General features: G+C 31.2%; 1 protein-coding gene across 1 annotated transcript in view; it reads left to right on the top strand.

Annotated features, from left to right (window-relative positions):
* LOC105626681 (DEP domain-containing protein 5) overlaps positions 1-11,795 on the top strand; it is a 71,705-nt gene that overhangs the window by 2,223 nt on the left and 57,687 nt on the right. The window contains exons 6-10 of the mRNA XM_012207976.1: positions 290-516; positions 585-803; positions 4,701-4,874; positions 5,781-5,927; positions 7,640-7,648. Of these exons, the coding sequence (XP_012063366.1) occupies positions 290-516; positions 585-803; positions 4,701-4,874; positions 5,781-5,927; positions 7,640-7,648 (776 nt within the window). The remainder of the gene's footprint in view (positions 1-289; positions 517-584; positions 804-4,700; positions 4,875-5,780; positions 5,928-7,639; positions 7,649-11,795) is intronic.

Raw genomic sequence — 11,795 nt, 5'->3', positions numbered from 1 at the left:
ACTAACTACTAACTACTAACTAACTAACTAACGTAACAACTACTAACTAACTAACTACTACAACAACACTACTACACTACTACACACACTACACACACACACACACACACACACACACACACACACACACACACACACACACACACACACACACACACACACACACACACACACACACACACACACACACACACACACACACACACACACACACACACGATAAATCTAATCATTGTTATTTTATTGAATTAGTACATATATTTCATTGTTGTTTCTTTCAATCGTTTAGTGTACAAAGGTTAAATACAAGAAGAAAAAAGACAAGCGTAGTGTGTCTTGAAACTCATAATAATGGCTATTTATTAAAACTCTTGAAACGTAAAATGTCGGATCCTGATATACATCATCCACCACCTGAAACACATTCACCGCCAATTCTTGCATTACGAAGTGCAGCGATAACGATACCGCATAAAACTGATGACAGTAATATCGAATCTAATGAGGATAGAACTGGTGAGTTCATGTTCGGTAATAATTTTTATATTATTAAGATATTTATTAAATAGTTTCAATAATTGCAGATGTATCTAAAACGCCAGTTAAAAATGATTTAACTGACTCTGAAATATCTCCACCTTTTAGACCTGTTGTTGGTAGTGCTGGTAGCCCGACAAATTCAATTTCTCAGCCAACGAATATACTTAGGCCTGGTAGAGCATTAATCAATCCTTTTGATCCGTCACATGTTACTATTAAACTTACCAGCAACAGACGACGGTGGACTCATATATTTCCAAAAGGTATTATTATTTGTTTTATATCATTATTCGTAAATATTTCGTAAGTATACAGAATGTCTTAAATAAATTATCAAACTTTCAGAGTATGTAGGGGATCGATAAACTAAGAAAAAAAGTCCTTTAGAGATATATTCGTTTTCCCTTCATTTTAGAGAAAATCATAAAAAAAAGATAACATACCTTTCATTTTTGTACTTATTTATTATTTATTCATTTGTATTTATTTATTTGTGTTGTTACTTGTTTAATGTAGATATTATTTAAAATATTGGCCTCTTACAGCAATGCACGCATCTTGTACAGATAGCTCACGTTGTAGCCGAACACTGATTTGGTCAACATAATGATGTGTTGGTCCGATACTCTTCTGTCTGAAAATCGGCGCACATACCTTATTTATATTGCTTCTGAAGTCTGAAACATTATTACTGAAGTTGTATACGAAAATAATAATGTCGAGAAACAGAATCATGACTGTAGTGCAAATATCATCGGATCAGTCTTTGGCTGTCTATAGTAAATGCAATGCTTGTATTCTTGTAAGAGGTCAACATTTTGAACAATATGAACATTAAAAAAGTAAAAACATGAATAAATAAATGTAAATGAATAAGTAATAAATACAATAATGAAAATTACATTTTGTAATTTTTAGTAATTAATATCTTGTTAACTATAGCAAAAATTACAAAATGGTAGAGGACTTTTCGATTCAGATCCGCTCTATCTACACAAAAGCAATTGGCAAAAACTTTCGAGATACCGTGCGTGCATACATGTGCATGTGCATCAAATATTGGTCTTGAATAATTTTTTACTCTAATACTATCAACTTTACAGAAAAATTGCAAGAGACAAAAATTATTTAACTTCTTCTCATAGAACTCTAATTTTTTCAGAATTTTTTATTAACTTTTTAGTATTTTTATTAATTTTATGAAAAAAAAAACAATTTTTGTCTTTCGCTTTTTTTCTGCATAGTTGATAGTATTTGAGTAAAAATTATTGAAAATCAATATTCAGCGATTTTTAGTAATTAATATCTTGTTAACCATTGTGAAAATTACATGATAGAGAACTTTTCAACTTAGTTTAGTCCGTTCTATCTACACAAAAGCGCTTGGCAAAAATTTATTCAAATAGGGGATACTCTGTATGTGTACATAATAATCTGGGAGACACAAAAATGATCTTCATTTTTGTTACTGCTTGAAACCGCCATTAATTCATCATTTATTAAATAAACATAAAGGAAACGCAAATATGACAAGCCTCCCGCAGTTTTCACATTGATGACATGTGATTGAAGCTGTAAAAAATTTTTTGCTTTTTTTCCTAATATATTATCTGTTAGCGTTTGTTTCTAGTGATAATTTACGTCAAAAAATCAAGGAAGGTGCCATACTATTTCTGGGTATCAATCATAAAATTTTATCCCTAGAATGGAAAATGAAAAGTGAAAATTTTTACCATTGAATTAATGGAGAAATTTTCCACTTTTCACTTTTCATCTTGGGGATAAAGTTTCATGATTGATACTTTGGTGGATCGCCAAAGGGACCGCCAAACTATTAGGTGTACAACTTTGCTTCCGCCGTTTTCCTATAGATGGCTTTAGCGATAACTGGTGATCGAAATAAATAAATCATAGACGTCATACAATAAACTTGGGCATCTGTCAACATAACCCCATAGAAACATTAGTCGATTTGTGTCTGCATCATAAAGTTATTTTCGATTGAAAATGTCAATTTACGAGCCAAATTCTCGTCATTTGCGGGAGGTTTTAATTTTTTGCTTCAATATGAAGAAATCTGCGACTGAGGCTCATCGAATGCTCTCAAATACTTATGGTGAGGCCGCTATTAGTGAAAGAACGTGTCGTGAGTGTCAACGCTTCAAGAACGGTGATTTTGACGTCCAAGGTCATACTCTGTATTTGGTGGGACCAGCTCGGCGTAGTATATTATGAACTGTTAAAATCGACTGAAACAATCACAAGCGATCGGTATCGAACGCAATTGATGCGTTTGAGCCGAGCATTGAAAGACAAACGGCCGCAATACAACGAGAGATAAAGTGATTTTGCAGCATGACAATGCTCGACCCCATGTTGCGAAAGTGATCAAGACATACTTAGAAACGTTGAAATGGGAAGTCCTACCCCACCCGCCGTATTCTCCAGACGTTGCTCCCTCTGACTATCACTTGTTTCGATCAATGGCATACGGCCTGGCTGACCAGCACTTCCGGTCTTATGAAGAAGTAAAAAATTGGATCGATTCGTGGATAGCCTCAAAAGATGACCAGTTTTTTCGACGCGGGATTCGTACTACCCGAAAGATGGGAGAAAGTAATGGCCAGCGATGGATAATAGTTTGAATTATAAATATATAACCAGTTTTTTACAATAAAGCCTCGAATTTCGGAAAAAAACGTACACCTAATAAGCTAAAGTAATAAATTTTGTAGTGTACAAAAAAAAACAATCGATAACAAATCATTTTTTTTTACTAAAAAATTTACCACTTTAGCTTAGTTTGGCAACTCCTTCAATTCACAGAATGGTATAATCTACCTTCTGATTGATTTTTTTGACGTAAATTATCACAGAAACAAACGCTAGCAAGATAATATATTATAGGAAAAAAGCAAAAAACACAACTTTTTTACTTCAATTACATGTCATTAATTTTAAAACTGCGGGAAGTCTGCCATACTTGCATTTCCTTCATGTTTACCTAATAAATGACGAATTAATGACGATTTTAAGCGATTTTAACAAATAAAAATTATTTTTGTGTCATTGTCTCCAGGACTAATATAAGATCTTCAAAAAGTCCGGAAACAGTCGACTATCTCAAAAACGAAGCATTTTTGAGAAAAGCGTTTGAGACAAAAATTTTGGAGTTTAAAATGATATATTTATTGATCTAATCAGTTTGACCTCGGGTGGCGACGTTAAGGTCAGGTCAAAGTCAAATTAATTTTGTAAAGTGAAATACTCTATTTTTGATTCCAAAATGTAATAGTCGAAAACTTTTCAGAACGCTAAAATACAGTTCATTTTCATTAAGTACTTTTCGAGTTGTAAAGGTTACAGTACGTCATTGGGTTATCTGGAAAGTTCGTGCCGACTAACCTATATAATTTAATAAATGTATACTAAAATTTAAATTTTTTGCGTTTCCTTCAATATCGGCACGAACTTTTCGGACAACCCAATATTAACCAAGATGTCTGACTGATTAAAATCTCTTGAATGTTTAGAATCATGTCGTGAATAACATTTGTTAAGATCAAGATTATAGAAGGTTCTCTTATTTTCATTTTTATATAAAAATGAATTTTTAGCGCAAAAATAAAAATAAGAGAAACAATATCCAATGACCATGATTTTAACAAATATTATTCAGGACATGATCCTGAATAATATTTAAGGGGTTAGCTATAGAGATTTTAGCTATTGCGTCGGTCAGACATCTTGCATAATGTTATTGCCGGCGGTATTGTAACTTTCAAGCCTTATAACTCGAAAAATACTTAATGAAAAATAACTTTATTATAGTGTAGTATATTTTGAAAAGCTCTTGATACTGGCTATTACATTCTGGAAAAATAGGATTTTCTGTTTAAAAAAATCAACATGACCTTGACCTGACTTTGGCAGCGCCACCCCAGATCAAACTGATCAGATTAGTAAATACATCATTTCAAAACTTTACAACTTTTGTCTGAAACATTTTTCTTAAAAATGCTTCAGTTTTGAAATATTTGACAGTTTTCGAACTTTTTAAGGATTCTGTATATGTGTATTGTATATATGTATGTTATATGAAAACTATTAAAGTTATATTAATATAATTATGTATACATATATGTGTAATGTATATATAGGGCCTACAGGAGTTCTAATACAGCAACATCATTATCAAGCTGTTCCAATGCAGTCACATTTGGAGTCACAAAGTGAGGCTATATCATCGACCATAAGCGGATCTTCAATGGAAGGTGGGACGAATAATTCACATCAGATTTTAAGATCAGCATCTCAAATAGGATTTCAAGATTGTTAGTATTATTAATATTATTCTTACTCTTGGTTTCTATGCACGCGTTTTCGTGCGTTGTGCGTACGTCATGCGTCAACGCATGTCTTTATGCCACCAATTAAACGCGCATAAAAACACGATCATGCACAAACATGCGCGCGTTTGACGCAGACTACAATGCATGACAATGGATGCGTGGAAACAAAGTTTTAAGGTATAAATATAAGAGATATATGCTCGTATTTATAGACCTCATATTTAAGGCTTTCTTAATTTATCTTTAGAAAGCTCTGCTCTAACGAATTATTTTATTGGCTATTATATCTCTTATATTTAATGTGTCTTATCCTATTACGATGTCAGCAAAGTCACTCAGTATATTAACTCCAATTAAATTAATAAACCAATTAAATTAATAACAATAAACAAAACATTGACAATAAAGTCAAACTTATGTATATCTGAATGAGCAACAATATCCGAATTTATATATAATTTATATATATCCGAATGAACAACAATATCCAAACGTGACTATTTATATCTTTGGTATCTTATGCCCATCCTTATAACATCACTTAGAATTTATACATCCTGTCTGTCTAGTTAGAATTCTCTTTTGTCTTTATTATTTCCCTCTTTTCTACTTCTTTTCTATCATCTTCATTATTTCCAGTCCTTTGCTTTCTTCTCCTTCTTTTATCTGCATTCTTTGTCTGTTCACTCCGTTAACATGTGACATATACTCTCCTAGCATATTTTGCACCTCCTATCCTCTTCTTCTCTCCAATACTGACCTTTTGTTTCATTTCCATATCTAGCTATTATGTTCCTATCCTTTTCCTCCTTTTCAGATATCTCTTATATTAATTATATTAAAGCCTATGAATACAGGCAATAAATAATAAATTTCATATTCTTGCAGATACGAAAGGAAAATCATCGCGACCTAATCCCCCTACAGTTGCTAATGGAGATAAAGCTGCGAATCCTTCAACTATGGCAAATAAAAGTCTTACTCTCCTGTGGGGTGCTACTGGTGAGCAGGAATGGACGCCTGCTCTAACAACAGGTTTGATTTTAGTATTTTTGAATTTATTTATAATTCTTTGAATTTATTTATAATTTTTTGACTTTATACTTATACATTTTACAGGAAATGATAGAGATGTTAGAGATATTTTATTATTATGTGTCCAAACTTTTATTTAATATATCGTTTCTATCATTATACGTCTATCATTATACGAGTATATATAATAATTATTAGGTCAAAGATTAATCTGAAATAAAGTCATTTAAATGAGACATATGGATATATGTATTATGAAGTTTAATATTCTATAATACAATACATTGTAGGCTTTAAAGAATGCAACAAAGTTATCGACTTAGTGTGAAAATTAATAAGCTTACAGTCTAAAAGAGAGAATTCATGAATGATCCTGAACAATGATATTTAAAAATATTCAATTGAATAACAAGTTGTTATTCAATTTACATTACATATAACATGTAATTCCAGTATCCATAAGTTATACATATGTAACGCTTTTTACTTGTATTGTGCTTTTTAATCATATATAATATTTTACTCAGAGTTTTTTTATATAAATAATATAATATTTTTTTATATAAATAATATAATATCACGCGCGATATATAATAAAGAAATAGTCTTGCGGTTTTGGCCATAAATTAAAGCATTAAATAATTTAAAAAATTAGTTTTTCTCTTATATTTTGTATAATAAATTTACATATAAACATATACCACATTATTTTTAACCCTTAACCGGGTGCGCTGCGATACTGAGTGCTGCAAAATTTGTTTTTCTGAAAAATTGGTAATGCAGATATCTTTTTATTACCGATCTTCTATTTTTCATTCAATGTTAAATTTTAATATTATATTTTGTTATAAATATATTTTACTTGTTTTTATGACAATTGTCCAATTATTTATTCAATTATTATAACTCCTAAATAATAAATTTATAATGCGGTACTCAATGCGCCACGTGCGCCCACTAACGTTTGGTCAAGAGGTGCGCCCAGTTAAGGGTTAAACAAAATATAGTCAGCAAAGACAGAGACAATAGTTGGGACACATTGTTTTATTGAAAATTACTACAGATTTGTTTTTGTTTATAGATATTACAATGATAGTGAAAAATTAAATTTACTATTTTACAATTACATGTTTATCAAATATAAGCATAAAAAACTTAATAAATTATTATACAATTGATAACATTTATGAAAGAATGAAAATACTTGGAAACATCTTAAAAGCAAATATTATCACAATATAGATGACATTATCATTTGTTGCATTCATAAAACTCAATATGTATTATATAATACAAAATGTTTGTTGTAATATATTTTAATGATAAGTTATATCTTCATAGTTTTCTAATTTCCTTTTTCATTTATTTATAATTTTGCATATATTTCACATGAGTAAAAAAATGTAGTGTTTTTTTCTTTTTATAATAGCTTCGCTTAATACAATCTTGCAATTACGCTCTGTTTTCATAGAATCGCATCTCTATGTTGGATGATTATTTCAGATATATTTCATCTGCGAAAAATTTTTGCAAAGAAAAAATTATTTTCATTCTTAAAAATATCCAATATTTATTTTTACAAGATCATCAATCATCAATACGAATAATGTTGTTTATTTCCATGCTATGGTACGTCTAATTGGGATGCAACGCTGGACGCATTGATACGTGTGATGTACAACGTGTATGATGTCACTTATGCTGTTTTACAGCAATCATAGGTTAGCGCCATACATTATTAGAGATTGATCCGGTTATGGTATATATTTATTTATTTATATTAGGAAAGTTAGCCCGAAGTAGAAGCGTCTATTAAATAGTTTTTCACAATTTTTTTTTCAATTTCTTCACCATTTCTACATCATAATCATTCTATAGCTGCATTCCGTTTCATGCATGATTACATTGAGAGCATAGAAGTAGTTCCGCTCTACTCCATGCACAGATCGGGCAAGTTCAAGCCAAAGTGGCTAGACATGCTTGCCGAGCGAATGAACATTATCAATTCTTCTGCAAATTCAATCAATCATGTTTAATTGCTCGACATCAGACCTCTAGCTGCTTTGTCGACTTGAACTCGATGCTGGAGTGAACAAATTATTGCATTGCAATTGTATAAAAATCTTCGAATTGACTAAAATGAATAAAAAATTCCTTTACAGTATTAAAATATACGCAAAGTTAGGAGGTGGTGCAATGGACTTTACATTAAAATTGAAAAAGAGTAAGTTTTTAATTTTTTTTATTTTAGTAAAATTCACTGCACCATTTCTTAACTTTGTGTCTACTTTCCTAACTTTTGTGTCTACTAATCTTGTAAAAGGATTTTTGATTCCGTTCAATCAATTCAGAGATTTTTACGACTGTAATGTCAATAATTTGGTCAGCATCATCTTAGGACAGCATATGGACTATCTCATCTCCCGAGGTGAGGCATGGAGTGCGTTCTGTTTTACGCATGATGCGCATGATCTTTCTTTAATATTCGGTGAACAATAAGAATAAAATGATATATCATGTCGCATAATATATCATTTTGTGATTCATTCATACGCGTAAAATGGAACGCATCTCAGGTGAGGCAATATGCGCTGTCTATGCGTGATAGTTATGTCACCCAATAGTAGACGGGAAAAGGCCTGACTTGTTACACAATAAGGACACAAGCCGTAAGCCGTAAAAAATTAATCAGTCATAGTCGATTATTTTTCTCATATTCGATTGTGATTGGTCAATTTTTTACAGCTTTAGAGCTTTTTGCTGTATTTTATTGTGTAAGGCCTGTAAGGAAGGCAGAAAGATAATCGTAACTAAATCGTAGAACGTAAGTTATAGTTGTAATTGACCAATATCTGTTCTACACTAGGGTCGCAAGTCATAAGCCGTAAGAAATTGAGTAATCACAGTCGAATATGAGAAATTAGCTAATTACAGTTAAATATGAAAAAAATAATTAACTATGATTGGTTCAGGAAATACGGTAGTGTCTCGACGCTAAGCCAATAATTTCTTACGGCTTGCGATCTTATTGTAGAACAAGTTCAAAACATTGTGCATTGATCTACGATTATGACTTTCGTTACGATCATTTTCTCAGGGAGAAACGTGAGATCAGATAGACGTTTATTAAACATCGGAGACGTTTACATTCTAAAATAAGATCTAAAAATATTAATATTATGTAATAGCAATAAAATAATCTTATATTCGCATGTGTAACTTCCTTATATCGATATTAATAAGAGGGATGATAAATCAGCTTTTAGTATTTTGTGCCGCATATGAACGCGCAAATTCTAGACGATATGACTCGCTAACTTTAAATACTTATAATTAAAAAATTACTTTAGTCTCATTTTGATATTAAACATTTTGATATTAAACTTTTTGTTTTAAAATAATCTCACGAATCTAGAATTATTCAGGGAGAAACGCGAGATCGGATAAACGTCTATTAAACGTCTATTCGACAGTTCAAAATATGTTTATAGACGCATCTAGGTAGACGTTGAAATGTCATTTTTTTAGATGACTAATAAACATATCTACAAGACATCTGATTGACATCTGATATGTACTAAATGTCTTATATAATCGCATGTATGATTAATGTATGATTATAAGACGTCGAGCAACGTCGAAGACATATAGAAATCATAAATTTGATGTCAGTTTGACAATGATTAACGCGGGTTACGTATTTCTCGCTGGGGCAATAGCTATATACATATAATTATTCTGCACGATTCGCATTCTCTCACTCTTGTTTCATTTTAATTAATTTATTTTATCATCTTCTTGTAAAACGAAATATTTTTTATGAACTAGAATGACATAGCGCCGAATAGCATTAAATAACGTTTCTTCGAATGCAACCTAAACTCAAATTAAGGGTTTAAAAGTATGTTTAAGCCCTTAATTTGAGGTTCGAATATAAAGATATTTATTAGATGTGGACAGATAATTTATGTGACCAGTAGCACGTTGACTATACAGGCACGTTTATCTATTCCAGATCGGAACTTTATTAACTTAATTAAAATACCTCGAAAACTAAGCATCCGAAAGAAATGTTTCTGAAAGTTGTAGTTTTAATCTGTTCACTGATCAATTTGATCTTGGGTAGCATCGCCAAGGTCAGGTCAAGGTCACATTGATTTTTTTAAATGGTATACTATTTTTGATTCCAGAATCTAATACCTGATGTCAAGAGTTTTTCACTGTAATAAAGTTATTTTTCATTAAGTACTTTTCGAGTTAAGGCTTGAAAGTCACAATATCGCCGGCATGACGTAAGGAATCCGACTTGCTAAAATCTCTTGTTGAATGTTATTCAGGATCATGTTCTGGATAATATTTATCAAGATCAAGGTCTCTGGAGGTTATATCATTTATTTATTTATTTTCATTTTTACGTAAAAATGAATTTTTAGTGCAAAATTTTAAAATTTTTCTAAAAATTTCTTTCGGAAATACTTAGTTTTCGAGATATTTCACCGGTCTAGGACTTTTTACTTACCCTGTATGCAGAATTTTTGGGGCTGAAACCTTAGCTGTGTATCTTAGGACGCTGAAGCACCAGAGGGGGCACTTTTTATTCGCTCGGGCAGAAATAAATCTGATCATCGACAGTGTTTTCCAACACATACACAAGTGACACACTGTGTAAGATTCAACTAGATATTGTGTCGAGCATGTAAAATATGTCAATGTTACCAACTTTTCAAAAAGTTATTTGGTAGCTGTACTTATTTTGCAATAAAACCTTCAAAAATCGCCAATTCTGAAAAAATTATAACTTAAGTCTATAAATCTATTATTGATATGCTAAATATAAGAATAGAATGAAAGATTGTAATGTATTCTGTTACACTGTGAAACTAAACTGCGTTCTAATAAGTAGACTCTGTATCCTAGCTGGAAAAGCCGATGTTAGATGTTTAATCGATGTCGATCTGATTTTTATTCTTCTCTAGGAAAAAATGTTTTATCATTTAATTATTTAGCCTTGTTTTGTAATTAATAAGTATATTTATTTACTAGGGAGGGAGAGAAAGGCTTTCTTAGGTAGCCCTTGGGCGCTAATTTTCTAAATATCGCGGTTTTGTTTGCAACATAAAAAAAGTATCTCATAAAAGATCTATTGTGAATATTAAGTTTTTGCGCATGCAAATAATAAAAAAATAATACAAAGTCACATGGCGTCTAAAATTAATATTTTTAGGCCTTATTTAAAATATAGATGCCTCCGATGTCTAATAGACATCTATTCGATCTCGTGTTTTTTCTTGATAATCATTATTACGGTCTTTACGAGACACCCCGTATAAAATACATATTCTTTCTCTTGATCATAATCTATTCTTTTGTACTGAAGCTTAATGTCTATAAGCAGCTTTCATCTATTGCATAGATTATTCCTTATTTTTGCTGAGCATTTTGCTCTTTTGCTGAGCATTTCACAATTTGCCCTTTTGCTGTTTTCGTCAATTGTATGTTACCTCACATAAAGCTTATATTTTTCCGCTTATATTTTTATTAATTTTTTTAATACTGTTTTATGTGTCTCCTCTCACTGACAAAATGTGTTATAGTCTCTGTTTTTCATATTTATTTATTAAGATATATCTACGATATGTAGTTATTTAAAAATGCTTATTACATTATATTCTCTCTTTTCTGTAGATCTAATCGAGTAACTTTATTGCACTGAAGTATAAAAAAGATATTGTGTATCTATTTTAGATTTATTAGTTGCTTAAAAATATGTGTGTGTGTGTGTGTGTGTGTGTGTGTGTGTGTGTGTGTGTGTGTGTGTGTGTGTGTGTGTGTGTGTGTGTGTGTGTGTGTGTGTGTGTGTGTGTGTGT

The sequence above is a fragment of the Atta cephalotes genome (genome assembly GCF_000143395.1).
Source record: "Atta cephalotes unplaced genomic scaffold scaffold00006, whole genome shotgun sequence".
Lineage (NCBI taxonomy): Eukaryota > Metazoa > Arthropoda > Insecta > Hymenoptera > Formicidae > Atta > Atta cephalotes.
The sequence above is the reverse complement of the archived record's forward strand: the minus strand, read 5'-3'. Positions and strand labels throughout refer to the sequence as shown.